Source organism: Anolis carolinensis, chromosome 1 (assembly GCF_035594765.1).
Source record: "Anolis carolinensis isolate JA03-04 chromosome 1, rAnoCar3.1.pri, whole genome shotgun sequence".
Lineage (NCBI taxonomy): Eukaryota > Metazoa > Chordata > Lepidosauria > Squamata > Dactyloidae > Anolis > Anolis carolinensis.
Window position 1 is genome coordinate 34,641,186 of NC_085841.1, and position 21,403 is coordinate 34,662,588.

Sequence of the window (21,403 nt, forward strand, 5' to 3'; positions counted from 1 at the left end):
TGGATTGGGACAGCTAACTATAGTTTCCATAGGAACAAGACGAATTTTCAGAGAATAAAATGAACCATGGAAATTCCAACAAAACACAGGGGTCCTGAGTTACTTCTGCTAACATTATAGTGTGATGATGCTGGTGATTTATCTGTGATTTGTGGATATTTATTGACATAAAACTCACCACTGATAGAGTTTGCCTACTCCATAAAAAAGATAATGTCCAGCATTCAGGATTATTAGTTTGGTAGGGTTATACATAAGAATTAGATTCCTTTGGCCACAGGAAGTAATTGTTAGTCATGATTAATATCCCATCTCATCTCTCTCGATAGTTCTTGTGAGCAATGCTACTTAAGGTGTCTAAATGTACAAGTGGGAATTGAAAATTATAGTGTAGGCCCCTTTCACTAGCTGAAATATTTTAAACCTGTTTCACTGAGGCCAGTATTGGTGTCAATGTACTTTGTGTAAAAAGTGCAATGGAAGCATTAGTATTTGACAGCCCTTGTTGAAATAAGTGAAATTAATGGAGCTCTTTTCATATACGACAAGGCCATGGCACCCCTTTCATGCTGCTTACAGACAGAAAAAAGTCAATACTTTTTTATTACTTGATGCTGACCTACATTCTGCACTACAAGTGCCAGCCCCACTAATTGGTTTCAGTTGTGAGGAAAGTTTGCCCCAAAGAAACATTGGAGCAGATAAATCAATCTTTTTTAGGGTAGCTTAGTGGTTTTGAGCACTTGAAATGACATTTGTGTTGTATTGACAGAAGGGACTGTTATACTCATTTTGTCATGTCAGAAACCCTTGTACTAGTTGGAAGTGTTAACCAGTACTAATACATTTATGAAGGAAGTCCCTCCTCGCTAGATCAACATTTTACTTTAATAGCACATTGCCATGTTTGTTTTCCTCTCTTTCCCCCACATCTTCTTTCTCCCTGTTAAATAGCACTCCCTGGTCATTAAAAGGTCATCGAATGTCTTGCGGCTTCTCAGTTCAAAGCTCTAATTTTACCATTACAGGCATAAGGATTGTTGGAAAGACTTGGACAAGGACCCCTAGAGTTAAATGTAGGGAGCCATATTTGTGGCATTGATTTTTAAGCAGAACATCCCACTGAGTCCTGCTCAAATATCTATGCTATGAAGTGCCCCAGGTGGTTTATTCAAAATAAAATGTCGTTTTGAATTGTAGTGATTATTCCTTCAAAAGAACACATGCCTTTTTATTACCATTTAAACAAGGACTCCGGCATAAGTACATAGGACCCAGGTTTCCACATAAGTGTCAAAATCATATGTGTTTCATATATCAATATTAGTTAATTCTATGATCAAATTTAGGTTTGTGTGTATGTACTGCTGTTGAATCAAAGTGCTGTGCATGATCCTGCCACAACTCTTCATATCATAATCATAGGGCTTTTCATGTTAGTCTGAATAGATGTTGGAAACACCAGTAAAATCTTTTCTTCAGTGAGAGTGAATTATATGTTTCAGTGAAGGACAACAACAACTTTATTCTTATATCCTGCCCCATCTCCTGAGGGGACTCGGGGCGGCTTACATGGGGACCAAGCCCAGTAATAACAATAAAATATCTCAGCATAAAATACATTGTGATTGCAGTATTTAACACATAAAACATGGGATCTCTGTGGCTATTAGTTGCATAACAAACAGAGATATGGAGATGTGTTTCATGCCCTCCAACATTTCATGAAGGAAAGAATGGGACACGTGGCTAAGTGACATCACGGTAGTCAAGGTGACTTAAGTTGTTAATGGAGAAGAACAGACAAATTAGGAGAGGTTGCAGCAGTTTGCTTTTGCCTTTTCAGGAAATACAGGATTCCATGCTTTTCTCTCTTCCCAATTGCTGAGCTAAGTGAGCTCAAACTGTACTCCCGCTTAGCTGAGAATAAACAGGAAAAGTGGGAGGAGGAGAAAAAAGCTGAGATGTTTTAAAAGCCATTGAAAAAAAACCTGGCAGCTGATTATTGAAGTCTGTCCCTGCCAGAGATAGTTGGAGGGTATGGTGTATGGAGGAAGTGAAGTCAAGCATGAGATTCCCAGTGTGTAAATGAAGAGGCAATCGAGAAGGCAAGATAAATGGGGAATACAAAAAGAAACATTACCTATTCCTACTTCTTTTACCTCTTGGTAGTGAGAAAGGCAAAGACAAGCCCCATCTGAAGATAATATCTTTCCAAGTAAAGCTCATAATGGGGATGCAGAAGTTGGAAACAACTTGAAGCACAGAAGGTCTCAAAGTGGTTAGATATGTAGTTTTCACTTCCTTTAGTGCATCTACATGAGTGCATCTTATCTACTGGATCAGATGAGGGAATTGCATATACAGCAATTGCATGCATTCCTAGTTCACATCCAGCTCAGAAATACACATCCATAACTCTGCTCCAGTGTATATCTGTTCCCTAGCTGGATTGAGGTAAACAGGATTGAGGTATTTGCTGAATTTGAGCAATACACATCTGTAGACTGCTGTTCTTCCATCACTGCCTCTGCTGCCTTCTTTTGAATTCTGTGCATAGTCTCATTAACCTACATGATAGTCAAATTGTCAATACATTGAAAAGGCCCCTAGGTCTGGTTAATTCCTGTCAGTTTGACTGTATTAGGCAATAATCTTTTGGAAGATAATAGGATGAGAAAAATGAGTAAGATTTGTTTAAAAATGAATGAGAACTTTGGCATTCAAAGTTTAGGTACCTGTGGGTTTGTTTATCCTGACTTTTATACCTTTGGCTTTTTATTATGGTAATAATTACTATAGCTGTACTTGCACACATTAATTTTATTTTCTGAATTATGTGGTGCAAGAATGTTACTATGTTTATTTTATTTTACTTTCCAATGATTGTAACGTGTTCAAGCTACAAAGGTTTAAAAAGTAATAATAACATTACCTTACAAAGAAAATAACCCTTGCCTATACTGTATTTTGGAGCCTCCAGTGGCTCAGTGTGTTAAACGCTGAGCTGCTGAACTTGCAAACCGAAAGGTCCCAGGTTCAAATCCGGGGAGTGGAGTGAGCACCTGCTGTTAGCTCCAGCTTTTGCCAACTTAGCAGTTTGAAAACATGCAAATGTGAGTAGATCAATAGGTACTACTCCGGCAGGAAGGTAACGGCGTTCCATGCAGTCATGCCGGCCATATGACCTTGGAGGTGTCTACAGACAACGCCGGCTCTTCAGCTTAGAAATGGAGATGAGCATCAACTCCCAGAGTCAGACACAACTGGACTTAACATCAGGGGAAACCTTTACCTTTACCTTATACTGTATTTAATAATCATGGGTAAAAGAGTACATTGAGTTAATGTCACAAGTTAAAGTAATCTAACAATCACTTCATATTCCTTCATTAATAGTAATAAATATGAGAAAGAGTAATTGGTTCACCAGTTACAGACTTTCCTGGAAAATGCCCCATCTATACGTATATTGCCATACAATGCAGTTTGAAACTGGATTATATGGTCAGTGTAGACTCATATAATGCAGTTCAATTCAGTTAAACTGCAGTATATGGACAGTGTAGTCCATATTCCAGTACCTTCCCAATTAGAGTACTGTAATACATGCTATCTGAGGCTTCTCTTGACAATGACATAGAAATTTCAATTAATTCACAATATAGCAACAAGACTGCTGACTGGAACATACAGAAACCATAAAACACTGGTTTTAAAGAAAGTGTCCTTGCTGCCAATACACTTCCAGTCTGAAATGGAAGCTGTACAGTACACGGGGAATGGCAATTTCTCCTCCCCATAATTTCTGTTTCATGTTGAACTTTGACATTGACCTGACATAAAACTGTAAATTGTTATATTGTGTGTTTATTGGCTTAATGAAATAGTTTAGCTTTGCCTCGTGGTAATCAGATGCAACTATTGTCCACAATCTTATCAGATGAAGTAGTTTAAACACTCATCTGTGAGCATATTATGAAATAGCTTTTAAACAAAAAGATAAACAGTACAGCAGTCAACATAAAGTACTAATCTTACACTGAGGGACTGAATGGCACAGTAGACTCCTTCTTTGTCATTTTGACTTGGATTTGAAGCTGGATGCCGGCTTAGTTCCAGCTCAAAAAGCCATTCACTTCAAAGGCACCTAAATTGTCCCAAGGAGCTAATTCTGGCAGTCAGTTGTTATTGTCTGGCAAGTCATCCTAATAGCAAAAGCCGTCTGCTCTCTCAAATCAGTGCTTATTTTGGTGGTCAGCAATGACCAGTTTTTGTTTTATCCTGATAAGAGACAGGAACAGAGGTATACTGTGAAGAAAAACTGACAGCTGTTTTTGTGTGCATATTTTGATTTCCTAATATATTAATTATGATGTTATATCACCTCATTCCCTTTCTTATTCCCACTACACTCTCATACAGAGCAGCTCACAGCTCCATTATTTTGAAGTGTAAGCTATAGAAGATTATAGTGTGTTTCTGGATCTGTAATACTAAAAATTCATTATCATGAGTACTAGTGGCATGCATTCGGGTAAATGCTTGTCCCATTTTGTTTCCGGGCTTTCGTTGCAGGGCCCAATCCATTTTTGGAAAGCCTCCTGAAATTGGGAGGGTTGTTTTTGGTTCATTCGTTTGGGGTCTGAAAATAGGCCTGTTATTGGGGGGGGGAGCTTCCCACCCACTGCCCCCCCTTCCTGAGGCACTCGGCTGCCTCGCAGTCATTGGCAAGCACGTGCGTGTGTGGGCACTGCACTTCTTTTCTTCTTCCTCTTCCTCCCTCCCTCCCTCCCTCCCTTGTGTCAGCAATGCCCCATGTTCACTCATAGGAGTCTGGCCGGGCAGCCCCACATCCGGATCTCATCAAGCATGCTTTCTTAGGGTGGAAGAAACCACTGCCCCTCCCCCCTTTCCACTCGGAGAGTGTGACGAGTGGTGGGATGTGTGTGTGTGATGGTGTGTGACTGTGCACTGTGCAGGTGCTCAGCTGCAGGCATGCACTGACAGGCGTGTGTGTGCTTTCCAGGCCTGCCTGCACCCTGCGACATACACACTCCTTTTCCAAGGAGTGTGTTGTGTGGTGTGGGGCGCAGGCAGGCCTGGAAAGCACATGTGCACCTGTCAGTACCTGCCTGCGGCCAAGTACCTGCTCAGTCACTTACCCCACCACACACACGAGCCCAGGAGGGAGGGAGGGGTGATGGATCCTTCCGCCCTAATGCTGAGGTCCGGATGTGGGCTGTGACTTCTGTGAGTGAATGTAGGGCATTGTGGGTGTGAGGGAGGAAGGAAGAGAAAGAGAAAAAGTGCGCACACATGGAATTTCGGCTCCACACGAAAGCAGGCTTTCGTGTCGAGCTGAGTTTCGTGTGGAGAAGGGGCTTCCGAATAAATGGAAGACATGAAAAAAAAACTGTAAAAAATATGAATTTCACTCTCTATTTCTTTTAAGAGTAATTCTGAATTCATTACAGTACTAGTATGTTCTGAAGAATTAGAAGCAAAAATGACCTTGTTTAAGGCTTCAACAGCCTTCTATACATAATATCAACTGACATTGCATCTGGCTTTGCTGCAATTCTCCACATAATTTAAAATATTTTAATTTCAAAAACAATAATTTCAATGCAAAATAAAGAACAAGATATTATTGTATGAACATTTCCTCCTGCTGAGATTTGTTGTTGATGTATTCAGCATTTATCATCATCATCATCATCACCATCATCATCATCTTCTTCTTCTTTTTCTTGTCCTCCTCCTGACTTTTTTCCTGTTCAGAACTCAAAGCAGTTATGGGCTAAAACAGGCAGTGAAGTTGAATCCATTATTACTGAGGAACATGGGGGTACATAGTTTTGGTAGATGGCAATAACAGTTATAGGATTCAAGTTCTTTCCATAATGAAGACGTGTCAGCAGTAAGGAACCAGGGTAGGACAATGACAAAAAATTATAGAGTGAGGCTAGGCCTGAATTTGCTTGGTGTGTCTTCTGTGTAACTATGATGATTCACTTATTGGAGCCTCTACCTGTGGTTCTTCAATGTCCTCCCATTGGGTGTTTTTGGACTGTTCATTCATTAATTACAATTTTATCTAGGTTCTTTTTCAACAAGGTGAACTACATGTGAACAACTGCTTGAACAGGATATATATATATATATATATATATATATATATATATATATATGAAATAACCAATCTGTCTTCCTAAGTGTTGCAAGGTCACCATTTATTTTTTCTGCATTGAAATCCATGTGCCTTCACCTCATTTCAGTAGCATACTCAGATGTGGATATTCAGCTGCAAAGGTGAAAAGTTGCAATAACAATATCCAACTAGACACAGGGAGAAATGTTAAGCAAAAGTGTTATTCAGTCAGGACTGTAATCACTAACTTCTAATTTTCTCCTGTTTTTTTCTCTGTTTTCTCTAGGACTTCTTAACAAGGCTTCCTTCAATTCCTCTGTTTGGCAAGTTTGGCCATACCTACTCCAGATCAGGACAAATAGTGTAAATAATATTTCTCTACCAATCTGATATATGAAAGGTCTAGGCAGTGAAAAATATTTTAAAGCAAAAGTGTGACTACCATACTGAACTTGAGAGATCGCCGTGTTCTACTTATGACTCCCTCAGTATAAACCCAGTTTTGTAATATTAAATCAAGGGTTCTGAAGCAATCATCAAATTGAACTATAACATGAAGTGCTTTTGTGAACTAAGCCTGAAAACATCCTCAAGAGACTGATCTCAATCCTTCCTTTCAATATTCAGCTTCTAAATGCTATTATTGTTTGTCAGTTTTCTTCACTTGACAAGTCTGAAAGTAAAATCATTTGTTGAATAAGAGCAACAAAAAGAATTTGGTAAATTAAAGTAACAATAGTAATTGTTTTACAGTTGTTTCTGAAGAATAGCTGTTTTCTTTAGTGGAAAAATGAAACATAAAAGATTAAATAAATTAAAAGTGTTTGCTGTCCTATTGCCATCATGTCATTTCCATGTGATTAAAAAAAATTGCCCTGTTTCAGAGTGTTCAGAACACGAGTCAGCAAGTGCCTAAGGAAGCAGGTTTTTGGTGTATAGGAAGTATTGAGTAATCAGTCCAGTCTAGATCAGTCATGGGTTATCTTATCAAGGTTTAGGGGGAAATATGAGAGTGCTTGACAGCCAGTCCAAAAAGTCATAGCAGCAGGTCAGAAATCTAGCAGAAAATCCAAATAGTAGTCAGTTCAAGTTTAAGAAGAAAGGAACACAAGAGAGTACTGTCAGACAGCCAGATAAAACCGTTTTCAGCATTAACACTGAGATATTTATGCATTAACACTGATATATTTATGACAATTTTTCAAGGCCATAGGTGCCTAAATACTTCCTAATCAGATCAGCATTTATTACTTAAATTTTACTGGCCTTGATGTTTCTCCCTCAATCACTCAGCAAAGGATGGGGGCATGTCATCTTCTGCATCTGCAGCCTCTGCCAACTCCTATTGAAGAGCAGGATCCTCGCACTGCTCACATTAGACTTAGAGAGTGGAATTTTGAATCGCTTTGAATGCGATTTTCCTGCTTCTTGGCAGGGGGTTGGATGGGATGACCCACAAGGTTTCTTCCACCTCTATGATTCTATGATTCAATGCTGTCTTGGGAATGAGCATTAAAAAGTCCAAGAAGGGTCTAAAAAGCAATCAGGGAGTCACCATGGAGAATAGCCCAAGAAATAAGGTAGGAGCAGAGAATGTTACACAATGTTAAGCAGAAATAGAGGATCTGTTGCCATTAAGCAAAGAAATAGCCTTGGCTACACTAAGGTATAGCCACCTGTAAATCAGCACAGCTGGCCACCTTAGCTCAGTGTTCCTTTTCAAGCACATCAAAGTGGATCTTGTTCTTTTGCTGTTCCCACACTAATATCCAACAGTCAGAATGCTACAAAATTTCTGAACGGCACAATTCAAGTCTACGTGTGTTGGCTAGGCTACCAGAGCTGCCAGAGTCCTCTGGCTTTAAAGCAGATCCACCTCTGACTCTGACTGGAGCCCCTTATCTGAGTTCTCCTCTTTCCCTTCCTCCTCCAGATAGGCCAGGACATGAGAAAATAGATGGGGCAAATGTTGCAGGAGATTTCAGTATTTGCAGCTGTAGTTCTTGGCATATATCTATATCTATATCCAAATGATGTAGCGATCTTGGACTATTTGTTAGTACTTTCTAGCAACAACTGCAAATTTGTCCCCATCCTTCTTGCTTTTTCCTTATTTGTTTTTTATTTTGAATATTATTATAATTATTATTATTATGTTTATTTATAGCCCACATTTTCTCTCCATAAGGAGACTCAAAGCGGCTAACATTAAAAGCATTACAATACAATTTAAAATATACATATATACAAATATTAAAACAGGATTCAACATCATCAGTATTAAAAACAATTCAGATTAAACCCATAAAAACAAATAAAACCACAGAAGCCCTTGACAGCCAGGTTTTTTGGACACGGTTATGTGTATCATGAGATAAAGTACAATTTTCATATTGGATAGTTCCAAGATTGTTAGTGAAGAAAGTATAAACAAAAGCCATTCATTCATCTTCCTTGTCCTCTTTTTCTGTTTGCATTTTAAAGTGTTATAGCATCATAACACATGACTTTATCACTGAAATAGTGAAATAACCCCCTTTCCCTGAACTACTGAGCCCTTCTACACTGACAAAAAACACAGGCCTGATCTCTGAATTGGGCACGCATGGCAACACAATAAGGACTTCTTAAGGCAGTCCTTAAGGTGTGCCTAAGGCAGCAGGGAGCACCCATGCCCAACCATGTTGAACACCATTCAAAGTTGATGGGCGGGTACTCTGACAGGGACTCCCTCCTCTCAGCCTCCTTATTGAGGCTTGAGGCCTGGCAGAAGCCTGTTGGACCTCTGACTGTAAGGTAAATAACCATGTCGTGACTATCCTTAGCCACAACATAGAGAGAGCAAACGGGAGAGGAAGCCACTTAATGCTCCAAGGTCACCTGAGCAGAATGACTATCAAGACAGTTGCGACCGGTTCCACTTAACTTGGAGGAGAACCCAAATCTGGCTTCCTGTCATATTTAGTCCCCACAGGGCAGATCCTTCTGCAAACTGATCTAAGTGGCCAGTGTATGTGTACCTACTGTTTCAGTAAGGTCAGTTCTCTATAACCATAGATTTTGTATCAATGGGTTTAGTCATTCAGAGCATAAAAATATCCCTCTCCAAAAATTCCCAAAATTTTTCCCAACTCCTGAAGGGACAGCATTTTACTATGCCACTGTATATAATGAGGGCTGAATTTTCATGGATTTTTGTATCCACAGAGGATCCTGGAACCAAACCCCAGTTTGTTTTTGTTTTTTTCGTTTCAGGAGCGACTTGAGAAACTGCAAGTCGCTTCTGGTGTGAGAGAATTGGCCATCTGCAAGGACGTTGCCCAGGGGACAGCCAGATATTTTTATCATCCTTGTGGGAGGCTTCTTTCATGTCCCTGCATGGAGCTGGAGCTGATAGAGGGAGCTCATCTGCGCTCTCCCCAGGTGGGATTCAAACCTGGCAGCTTTCAGATCAGCAACCCAACCTTCAAGTCACCAGGCTTTAATCCACTACACCATCGGGGGCTCCACCAAACCCCAGTGAATCTCATGGTCATTGATGCCCTTCAACTCTTTAGAAAAAAATAACAAAAAACAATATATTTCAAAAACATAGAAACACCCAACTTTAACGTACTATACCTATAGTTTACAAAAAAATATTCCAGTGAGGACCCAAAAAATTACTGTTTAGAAACAAGCAGAGAAAAAGGCCCTATTAGCAGGGATGCAGAGGCAACAGCAATTGGCTATATACAGCAAAAAAAAAAAGTTATACTACAGGAGCACATGCTTCTTTATACCAGTCTGGAAACTCCCAAAATTAATATTCTGTTAACAGCAAGGTATTGTTGGAATTAACGTATATTACAGCCCAATATAACTTGCTTACGAGTTGTAATGTGTCTGGAAGAGAGTAACCAGAATGATAACAGCTCTGGTGCTCCAGAAACATGGGGCAATGTATTCAAACTACAGGAAAAGAGATTCCTCCTAAACATGAGGAAGAACTTCCTGACAGTAAGAGCTGTATGACAGTGGAATATGGTGCCTTGGAGTGTGGTGGAGTCTCCTTCTCCAAAGTTTTTTTAGTCAGAGGCTAGATGGCTATCTATTAGAAATGCTATGATTGTATATTCCTGCATGGCAGGCAGAGGAACAGGATGGCTCTTGTGATCTCTTCCAAGTCTATAGTGTTATGATTGTATCTGTTTGATTTCATTCAGCATGATAGCCTTGTCATAGGATATAATCATACCATCTATCCAAATTACATTATCCCCAGCTTCCGCAGACTCATTTTTGTCTCTCCTGTCCACAGCCTAGAAGTGTTGGTACCTACAACATCTTCCATCCATCTCCTTATAAATCAGATAGCATACTCAGCAAGGAGATTTGGGGAGATGTAGTGAAAAAAGCTCTCACCTAACTTTTTTGCTCTTTGTTCTTTCTATAGTTGATGCAAAAGACACTCAGCGATTATGTCACTCATTTTCCATCATTGCAAACAAATTTCAGCTCCACTGGTCTATTTAGATAATAACACATTATTTTTTGTTCATATTTTTATTTATTGTTTGTTCATATTTTTTGTTATTTATTCTTTGTTCATGGAACCTGGGTGATGAGCTCTCACAGAAGTTGTCTGTGCAATAGGTAAATGCTAGAGTAGACTCAACCATATTATTTTACATACCGTTTCCTAACTTCTGATATGACACATGAAGAAAGAAAAGCCAAGCCCTCGGGGCCATGCACAACGCATACATCATTTTCTAAATGGCAGCAATACAAATGAAAAATGTCATATTTCTAAAAAGCATGTTTGGATGTCTCTTTGTACTTTTGAGTAGAGTGAGTGATCAAATTTAAACTTTGGAAAGTTTTGTATTTATGTCCTGCAAGAGGAAATGAATGTCCTTTAATTCTAGTAAGTGAGGAATGGCAACCTGCAGCAAAGTCCCTCCTCTTACAATTTAATTTCGCCAAATAAATCAAAGTGCTTTTGTTCAGAGGCTGAACAGGAGACACTCACACAAAAGGTGTTGATGAATAAGGGGTTCCATAGTAATTTTTAGATGTGAGGGCTATCTCTTTGATTGCACTAGCTTCGAGGTAGCTCATCTGTTCATGATAATTCACCCTGAGTTGCTACTTACCTTTCTACCACATTTTCCCATCAGTCCGATTAGAACCAGCAGTGCCTTTATCAGATTAATCTTTCTTTCTTGGTATCTTTTAAATATCTCTGACCCCAGGATAAACATAACCTATGCCAAGCAGGCCATTGCAGAAGCTGCTGGAGTTTTCAGTTGCTGATAGTACTCTGCATATATTAAGGTTAAAAAGAGTACTTCCAATTCACTCTAATCCACTCACTCATCTATTGTGTAGCCTTCATTCAATCTCTTTTCTTCCTCCCAAACAGTTCAATTTAATTTTCCACTGGAAAAAAAATTACATACCTGTGTATTTTTATGAGACAGATCTGTTTGCTTTGTTTCCATTTTGCAGTAATGCAATTTTGTAGGAAATAAATTTTGTACTTACAAGCAATTGATATGTGTATTGTTTATTTCAGAAATGCATACTCATGTCTGCCTCTAGAGTATTTTTCCAATTCCTACAGACAAAAAAACCCAAAAGGCTGGAATTAGGTAGTTAGGAAAGATGACTTAAAAGCATGTCACTCCTTTCATTAAAGAGAAGGGTTAATACGGGTTAACATCACTTATCCGGAAATTTTAAATCCAAAATGCTCCAAAATCCAAAATGGTTCACAAGGGTGGCTGAGAAAGTGACACTTTTGTTTTCTGATAGTTCAGTGAACTTAAACTTTGTTTTTTACATAAACTTATTAACTACTATCTCTTACATTTAAATAGGGTCTTCCTGTCTCTAATGAAGCAAAATAGAATGTCATTTTTCTCTTTCACATACTAGACAACCAAAATAAAGAAATGAGTAAATACTTTTGTGAGGTGGAGGAAAACCACCCCAACTTTTTAAAAAGAGTGCTGAATTTTAACAATATAATAAAGGAAGAACACTATAGAGGTGCAATTTTATTCCCTCTCCTCTGTCAGGGAAATCTCTCTTCAGGCTTACCCCCCATGTAATACTACATAAGAATCTCAGAAACAGATGGAAGCTGTTTTATCCGGAAACTTATCTTAGTGTGGTAGAGAAAGCCAGATGGCACAGCTTCCCAAATAAAATCTTTCAGAGTCTTTAAAGTAAGTAAAGATTTTATTAATATTGATGGTTGGACATAGCGTAATACACAAGGAAGATTAATTACAAACCCTAATTAAATGTAACAGAGTGGAAGAAACAGAGCACCGCTTGGCACAGAGCACTTTCTCTGTTCGTGCTCAAGCCAGGCAGTTGTATTGTGAGAAAAGTCACAGCGCAGCAGGCACTAGAAACCAGGGGTGGGTCCCACAAAGTCACCAGGAGAATTCTAAGCACATTGATGAATTCATTACATCTGTTCAGACTCTTAAAACATACCTACAAAATGTGAAGAACTTTACGAATTAGAATACATACTACATTGACCATTCAAGTAAGTAATGTTTACACACTGCTTTCTATACATTGTGGCCAACAATTTACATTGGTTTTGTTGAAAGCTTTCATGGCCAGAATCACTGGGTTGTTGTGAGTTTTTCTGGCTGTATGGCCATGTTCCAGAAGCATTCTCCCCTCTGACATTTCGCCCACATCTATGGCAGGCATCCTCAGAGGTTGTGAGGTATATTGGAAAACTAAGCAAGGAAGGTTTATATGTCTGTGGAAGGTCCAGGGTGGGAGAAAGAACTCTTGTCTGTTGGAGGCCAGTGTTAATGTTGTAATTAATCACCGATTGGCTGTCCCAACCCACAATATAGGTGTAGATGAGAACATTGTTAGGTACATTTTATTGTAAGAATTTTACAAAATATGCAAAGCTCTTAAGTTCAGTAAGAAAGGGTTTTTTTAATCAGTGATACTGATAGATTCACTAAGCTTGAAGCACTTCTATCCTTTGAGCACAACACAGGTAATTAATTGATAAATGATATAATTACTTAATTTTGGAACAATGAAGGTATCTTTTTTTACCTGAATGATTATTTGCCTGTTTAGGTATATACCCCATAAGGAGTAACTTCATTCCTTTTGTACTGTAAAAAGTTAATTAATTTTATGCAGTTGATCCAATATCCATGGGTTCTCTATCCAAGGATTCAACCAATCACGCTCTCTCGGGAATTAAAGCTTCTGACAAGGAAAGCTCCCTTTTACAAAATCTGTTTACAGCTATCAAGCCTCTTTTCCATCCTTTTCCTCAGCTTAGCTGGAAGTTTTTTTTAAAGTATTTATGACATTCAGGAGGTGGTGAAAGAGAGCTGGAGAAGTACAGACTTTCAGTGTTGGTTTGCAACAATATGTCTAGTAGACCTTTAAATGAGAAAAAAAAGATTATACTATGGCCAATTCTATTGTATTTCCATGCCTTCCTACAACAGGCAAGGTAAAAAAAAATAGCTGTCTCTGCAACATAGAGAACAAGCAGAGAGCATAAGCACCTGCTGCACCAGCTTCCCCCATCATGTTAAGAAAGCATAGATCTATAGGGCTGGCCAGGAAAAAAAATGAAAAGTACAGGAAAAGTACTGGATCCATTTTAGAAGAAGTGGTCAAGTGGTTTCAATTTACTAATGCAAGGGTTACCTGACTTTTTTTTTTATTTCAAACATGCATATTGTTAGTTTTGGGGAAAAACCTTTGCTGTCACATCTTGAACTGTTCTTTTGTGGTACAGAAACCTTTCTCTATTTTTTCCATGTTTGTTGGTCTGTCTCTAGTCCTAACTTTTCTATTAAAGAAATAGTGCCCAAAGCACTATCAAAAAGAAAATGACAGAGAACTTTTATCTGCTCTCCCAGAAGTCAGGTCCAGGAGTTATTCCATACAAGGCTTTTATTACTGCTGAATTTTAAGGAACTTCAGATGAAGTTGTGCTCTACAACAGCCTTCCCTTGCTTTTCCACTGCTTCTCCATTCCAAGGAGAGGGGATAAGGACACAGCCTCATTTAAATAAGAATTCTGCCCCTATCCCCCAGTGAATTTTTCCAATTTGGATCAATTTCCTACATATTCCAGTTTTGGCATCCAGTGAAAAGGGCCAGGCAAAGTTACCAAAGGATTGTGAACATAGCAACAAAAAGACTTCTAGAAGTGAACAATTTCCAGTGTCCCTTACAGCTTCATTTTGCCCTCTCTTGTGGCTGTAGCCCTGCGCTTGGTTCCATCTTATTATTTTCCCTGAAAAAATTGTTAAGGAAAAAAAGATGGAAAAATTGTACAGTGCTTCTTGATTGCTAACATGAGGAGCTAACCCTCCACCAAATCTGGGCATGCAATAGATCTTAAGAGTGTTATGAAAAGGTTAACAATTTAACTAGAGCTGTTTGACAATCGAACTAATAATCTATTGGGGCAGGAAGTGCCTTCTCTACAAGTCCACAATGGGGTCTGCACAGCCATCTACTGGGGATGATTAAGTTCTGGATCCCTTCCACTGAGCAGGCAGTAGACAAGATAGTCTTCAATTCCCATCCCTGTCCCATCTTCTGTAATTCTGTATCTGTCAAGTTTCACCAGGGACAAATATGTGTGTTTTACCCAAACTAAAGTACTATCTCAGAATCAAAATTAATTACTTAAACCCATCCAAGTTTAATGATAGAAAATTTCCCCTCATTTCAGCTTAATCTGTTACAAAAATGTGTACAGACAGAAATAGATGTGCTACCTGTGAGAAGATGAGTTTGAGTTAACCCTTTGGCATTTCTTCTCCAAACAGTGTTTTGTTTCCTTGGCCTGGTTTTATAAAGATGGCTTTTAAAATTTATTTTCCATAAGCGTTGCACAGAATTGCTAGCTGAAAACCCAGCAGCCTACATAACATAAAAGAATGAGGCATGTATCTGAGCAGATGTCATGGTTATGCATGAATGCCCAATTGCACATTTCCTCTTGGAGATTTTGAAAAGACAGGGAAAAGTGGAGAGCTTGAAGGAACAGCGAAACCAGGTTTGCCATGCATCTCTGATAAATAATATCTCAATCCAGAATAAACCTACATGTTTGAACACAAGTTAAGAGTCAAATAAAGCAAATGTCTAGATTCAAAATCTCTGTGTACTAAGTAATTCATTAGAGAGAGATGCTAATAAATTGAGGGCTCCGTTAAAGAAGCATACAATACCAAATGGTTAATAAGTGTTGTATTATATAAAATGTTGGGAGTATCTTTAAAAAGCTGTTTTCTGACTTCATTGTTGTAAGGCAAGACAGAGTAGATGGTAGTGTCTATGCAAATGAGCTGATGAATATCTGAAAATGGGAGTATGACTCTATGATCCCACTTCCATGCATTCGGGATCCCCTGTTTGGTTATGATGGGAGGGCTAGAGCTTTGCAGCAAACAAACATAATATTAACATTCTTAAAGTCATTAATTCTGTGCACAATTGCACTTGAGGGTTTCTTTCTCTATGTGATAAGTGGAAACCAAAGGTTTGCTTGCTTGCTTAGTCATTTACTAAAACATTTATATTCAGCCCTATAGTGAAAGATCTTAAATTAGGGTACACGAAGCAAAATAGCTTTGAAGAATTGAAATGATCTTAATTCATAACTGGCTAAAACAGTGTACAGCCTATAGCATTACATGCCGTTTACTTTAAGTCAGTTCTATACCTTTTTATTAGGCCTGTGTGATCAGTGAAAAAATGTTTCAAACTCATTATGAAATTAGGGGGTGGGGAAAATGATTTCTAAAGTCTTTCTGAAATTGGACAGGGTCTGTATCATAACTATAACAAGTTAACTACTTTTTCGTTACTTTTTGTTAAGTAATTAATTGTGCCAGTGGAGAAACTTCAGGGGTGCCTTTCTCCCTCATTGTTAGAGCTATTAGCATGAAACATACTATAATTATAGAACACATTTACCAGTGTTAGCCCATTAAGTTTCAAAACATTTCACTCATTCACGGATTTTTGGTAAATTTTCACATTTTTTACAAACAACATTTTAAAAAACATTTTTAAAAAGAGCTATATCCTTGAATTTTCTATACAATGACACAAAATAACAGTTTCAGAAATATTCATACATCTACTGATTTTGGGGGTTTATAAAACATTTTGACAAAAACATTTTAAAAAGAAAAAAGCCGCAACATCTATCTAATTGAATGTTTTTCATATTAACCAACAGAACTTCACTTGAGGGATTTCTTCCCAGCCCAGCACTGATTTACTTATTTGTACTGAAGTATCAGTCAGTCCTCTTTGCAGATTCAACAATATATGGGAACTCTGGCTGCTGCTAGAAGGGAAAATCTCTCCCCTATCCTAATTGGAGCTTTCTGATGCTGAGCAGAATTCTGGGAAATATAGTTTAGAGAAAGACCTTTTGAATTCTCTACCACAGGGCTCCTTGCCTTTTCAAATGACATTTCCCAGAATTCCTTGCTCTCTCAGTCTCTTTCCCAGCTCACTCAGCTTTGTCCCACCTCTCCTCATAGCAAGAGGCTATTAATTTAAAAAGAAACAGCAGCCTTTTTGGCTTCCCCTCGCTTGTGCTGAAAATGAAACTGACTTTGATAGGCTTTCAAGCTTTACGGAATTTAAACAAAAAAGTATTGGGTGAGTTTTGATTCTTAAGTTTTTACATTCCCCCCAGGTGTTTTTAATATCTGTTTGTATGTACAAAACTTATGAATTAGATACAACTTACTAATTAAAAATGAAACTTTGCACACCCCTATTATTTATACCAGTGATATGAAAAATGGTTGTCCACAAGTCGGCGGCAGTCCATGAGCCATCAGCTACGAGTCCTAGATGAGTTTCCTGGAAAGATAGAAATAACTGTACTAGTCAACAGGACAGCGTATCAGACTCTGACACATTCAGAAGAAAAAAATGGTCAGGTTATAAGAAGGCTAAAGTTATTACTCAGGAAGAACATGCAAAACTATTACTGTATGCAGAACAAACAGGAATCTATTTATTGTGTTCAGAAAGGTTGGAGGACAGACTCAAATGAGCCTTCTGGGAAGATCAAGACTTAATTCCCTCCTCCTTTAAATTTGAGCTAATCAAAATAAGATAAGGACAAAAGGAAAAGATGGGAGGAAGAAGGAAAAACTGGGACGTTTTAAAAGCAGCTAAGAAAGAACCAATTGGGACTGTCCCTGCCAAATTGAGACAGCTGCAGGCTGAGTGACTAGCACAGTACAACGTTTCTCAATAAGTAATCTATCCCATAAGTACAAAGGGCTATGGGAGACAGTATCTTGTAAAATGTCTTTGTACCAACACAGGTTACTTTCCATACTATTCCTATGACTTTTTTTTCCCAACTGGCAACCTGCTGCATCTCTTCATTAAATATCTCCTCAAGCCCCATATTTTCCGTGAATCCTAAACTGCCACATTTCTCCCTGGCATCTCTACATTTGTCAGATGACAAAATTCTGCACATTTACTTGAAAGCATCCCACTTTATTTCACACTGTAGCCTCTGAAGAGATTCAGTATTCCCCCCACCAATTTTGATAGCCTTTCCCGGCCAAAGTTTATGGCGTTTTAAATACCAGCAGTGGTGAGGGTTGGGCTTTTTTCCCATTGGAAGTCTTATTTAAGAAACTGACTGTGTTTGCCAGAGGAAGCTCATGACATGCTGTATGTTTAATTATGTTCAATTCATTAACACAATTAGAGCTGTGAACAATTTATTGACACAGCCAGAAACACTTAGAAACAGCCAGTAAGTCATAGATTATAGGAACTCATTCACTATTCTTTTGCAATGTGAGCAATACTCTGGCAAACCATTAAATCACCTCAGAACATGGCTTGAGTCATAGTTTTGTTTTTCCGCTCTCTGATGTAAAGCCTTACAATAACTCAACTGTGTTTTGGAAGAAAGTGCTACATTGTGCCCTATTAAATTAAACCATTAATCACAGCACACTACCTCAGCTTGGAAACAACTAGAGTTATTTCGCTTGATACATAAACAGTACAAATTACCTTCCAGGTTTCAAAGCTGTTTGTTTTGCAGCAACTACAGGGGAAAGTCAGTATGGTGTAGTGGTTACAGCAAAGTACCACGGAGAACCAAACTCAGTCATCCTGCCTTAAGGTGAAACTTAGAGGATAACATTGGGCTGCTTACTATTTATTTTAGTCCAGCACTACAGTTTGAAGCCATAATGTGTAGATGTGTCCCTAGTTTCTGTCTTCTCATCCCACTTTCTCCCTTTGTCCTCAGCTTATTTCAATTTCTGTAAACTCAGTTAAAATGGCAAAATAGTTTGCACTCAACTCAGCAATGTGCAGACACAAGAAAGAGCTCAAATTTTGCCCTTCCCAAAAACAAACCATTGCAGCCTCTCCTCATTAGACACTTTTGCCATCTTTATAACATACTGATGTTGCTTGGCTATACCCATTCTGATTTTCATCTGACACGTTTGAACTGTATTATGGTTTGTACTTCTTTTCATCCATGACTGCCAATACTACTAAGAGCTCCCTGCCTTCCAAGCAGCTCAGTCAAGAAAGCTCACAATACCATACCTTCAACTGTCTCAGTTTGGCTATGACTGTCCCAGTTACTCCTCTGTTAGTAAAAGATTTGGATATCTAGGCCTATGAGAAATGGCTGAGGGAGCCTGAATATGTTAAAATTTGGAAATGAGAGACTGACATGATTGTCATCTTTAGAAATCTGAAGCCATGTATAAGTGGAGCAAGCTTGTTTGCTGCTGCTCCAGAGACTAAGACATAAACCAATGGATTCAAATTGCAAGAAAAGAAATACCACCTACACATAGGGCAGAATTTATTATAAGAGTTATTTGACAGTGAAATACACTGCCTAAGTGTGATTGAGGTTGGATGCCCCCCCCTCCTTAAAGAGTAATTTAGCTTTGCATTCCTGCAATGCAAGGGGTTGGGTTAAATGCCCCTTTTGTCCAATTTAACTTTAAGACAATGGTATCACCAGCACCTTGATGTCTTTGTTTAAAATGAATACAGCAGTAATCTCCACATTAGCTGGAAGGGAATTTGAGCTTCCCATCAACCAAATATTATAAGAAGCCATGGTGGTGCAATGGGTGAACTGCTGACCTGAAGGTTGGCAGTTCAAATCCACAAGATGGGGTGAGCTCCCATCTGTCAGCCCTAGCTTCCCATGTGGGGACATGAGGCAAACCTCCTAGCAGGATAGTAACATGTCCGGGTAACACCCCTGGGCAACATCTCTGTAGATGGCCGATTCTGTCACACCAGAAGCCCCTTGCAGTGTATCCTCAATTTGCTTCTGACACGATAAAAAAACTCGAATGTTATTATTAATTATCCTTGTTATGGAATGGCTTGGTCTTGAATGTGAAAGACCTATACAGAAGATCTGATCTTTGGAGTGGGCTGAAGAGAGATGAAAAACACTTGTAATTGGTTGTGTTTATGTGTGTGTTTAAAAAGGGATAGATGGAGGAAAGATAGATGGACAGACAGATCAACACAGCCATGTGCATTTTGGGATTCACCTTGCGGTTGCTGCTATAAGAAATGCACTTCAAAACATATTTATTTTATTTATTTACAGCATTTATATTCCGCCCTTCTCACCCCAAAGGGGACTCAGGGCGGATCACATTGCACACATAAAGGCAAACATTCAATGCCATGACATAGAACAGAGACAGAGACAAGACACAGGCACCAGGCTGGCCTCGAACTCATGACCTCTTGGTCAGAGTGATTTGTTGATTTGTTGTAGCTGGCTTGCTTTCCAGCCTGCGCCACAGCCCGGTCCTACGTATCCCTACACCACTGTTCTTGAAATCAGAGTTTCAACTCTCCGAGGATGAAAGTTTCCCCTAAGAACAGAGGAATAAAGACAAGACTGTTATACACAACATTGCGAATTATAGAAAATAATCTACTCTAGAAAACTGTAATCCCCCTCCCAATATGTGTTCAACTGAAAATGAACAAGCAACTCCCTGGCTTTTAAACTGGAAGAATGTAGGCAATTGCAGAAAAAATGAATCCAGACTTCAGCTTTCAGTGTAGTGTATGTAAAGCAGGAAAGGCTGCCCAGCATTTTTTGAAAAGAGGCTTAGACTCTTACAAACTCATCTGGGGAATGTTGGAGACCATGTAAATGGACCCAGGGGCCTGACTAAATTTAAGTCAAGATTTGATGAAGGCACAGCAGCACAGCAGGAAGGATATTTTCTCTTGTTCAGTAGGCAATCCTAACTGTATATGTATGTTTTCCTCTGTACCAGCATCTAAAGAAAGTTACAGCACTATAAACTGGGCCAAAAGACTTGTGAGCATTGAGGGAGGCTGGGAGGATTAGAACACAACTGTCTGACTGAAAGGAGATTGAGTAGCAAAACAGACTGATTTGTCTGGCAGGCCAGGGGAAATAATACAAATTACACAAGTAATCAATAGCATTCAGACTTCTAAGTGAGCACACAGAACAGAAACCTCAAGCTTGTTTAAATTGTGTCTCTGGAAAGTTTCCCTCTGTTGCAAACTATAATAACACTTGTTTCGGTTTTGTTAAGTGATATTCCCATTTTGATGGAGATTGTTTATCCAAACAAGGGAGAGAAAGCAGCTGTGTTAATTCTTCTTCCAAGCAGGCTTTTTATGCATGAAGTAGCTTATTATGAAAGAATTGAGAAATTTCAAGATTCAATATTTCATTGTGAGCCTGATTAATTGCACTTCATTACACTAAAGATTAAAAGGAGTAAAGGCATATAGCTGTAGCTAAATAGCAAATGAAGGATGGATAGGATAATCATTAATTTTTTAGTAGAATTGTTTAGGGTCATCCAGCAGGGTATAACAAGGGCTAATGGAATGAAAAGAAACAAAAGGGAATTTAGGCCAAACATATCAAGCAAAATTTCCTAAAGGACGAGACCTACTATTCTGAAGAACACTCACAGTAGGAGGGGTTTCCCTTGAGCCACTTAATATTATTTCAGGCCAAGGGTAGAACAACTTGCTCAGTGCTGAGGTTCCCTTGGTATTAAATCACAGCCTAGAGGGTTTCAGCTGAAGATGGCTTTGGCCAAGGACCACATTTCTTTTGTTCAGCAACACACATGAGCATTCATAGTGAGACGCACAGTGATACACACATGCACTAATATATTGAAAAGATAA

The 21,403-nt window shown here is 38.8% G+C and overlaps 1 protein-coding gene across 1 annotated transcript in view; it reads left to right on the forward strand.

Annotated features, from left to right (window-relative positions):
* spata17 (spermatogenesis associated 17) overlaps window positions 1-6,986 on the forward strand; it is a 113,982-nt gene extending 106,996 nt beyond the window's left edge. Inside the window, exon 10 of the mRNA XM_003215984.4 lies at window positions 6,441-6,986. Within this exon, the coding sequence (XP_003216032.3) occupies window positions 6,441-6,521 (81 nt within the window). The 3' untranslated portion in view covers window positions 6,522-6,986. The remainder of the gene's footprint in view (window positions 1-6,440) is intronic.
* Window positions 6,987-21,403: the final 14,417 nt, after the last annotated feature.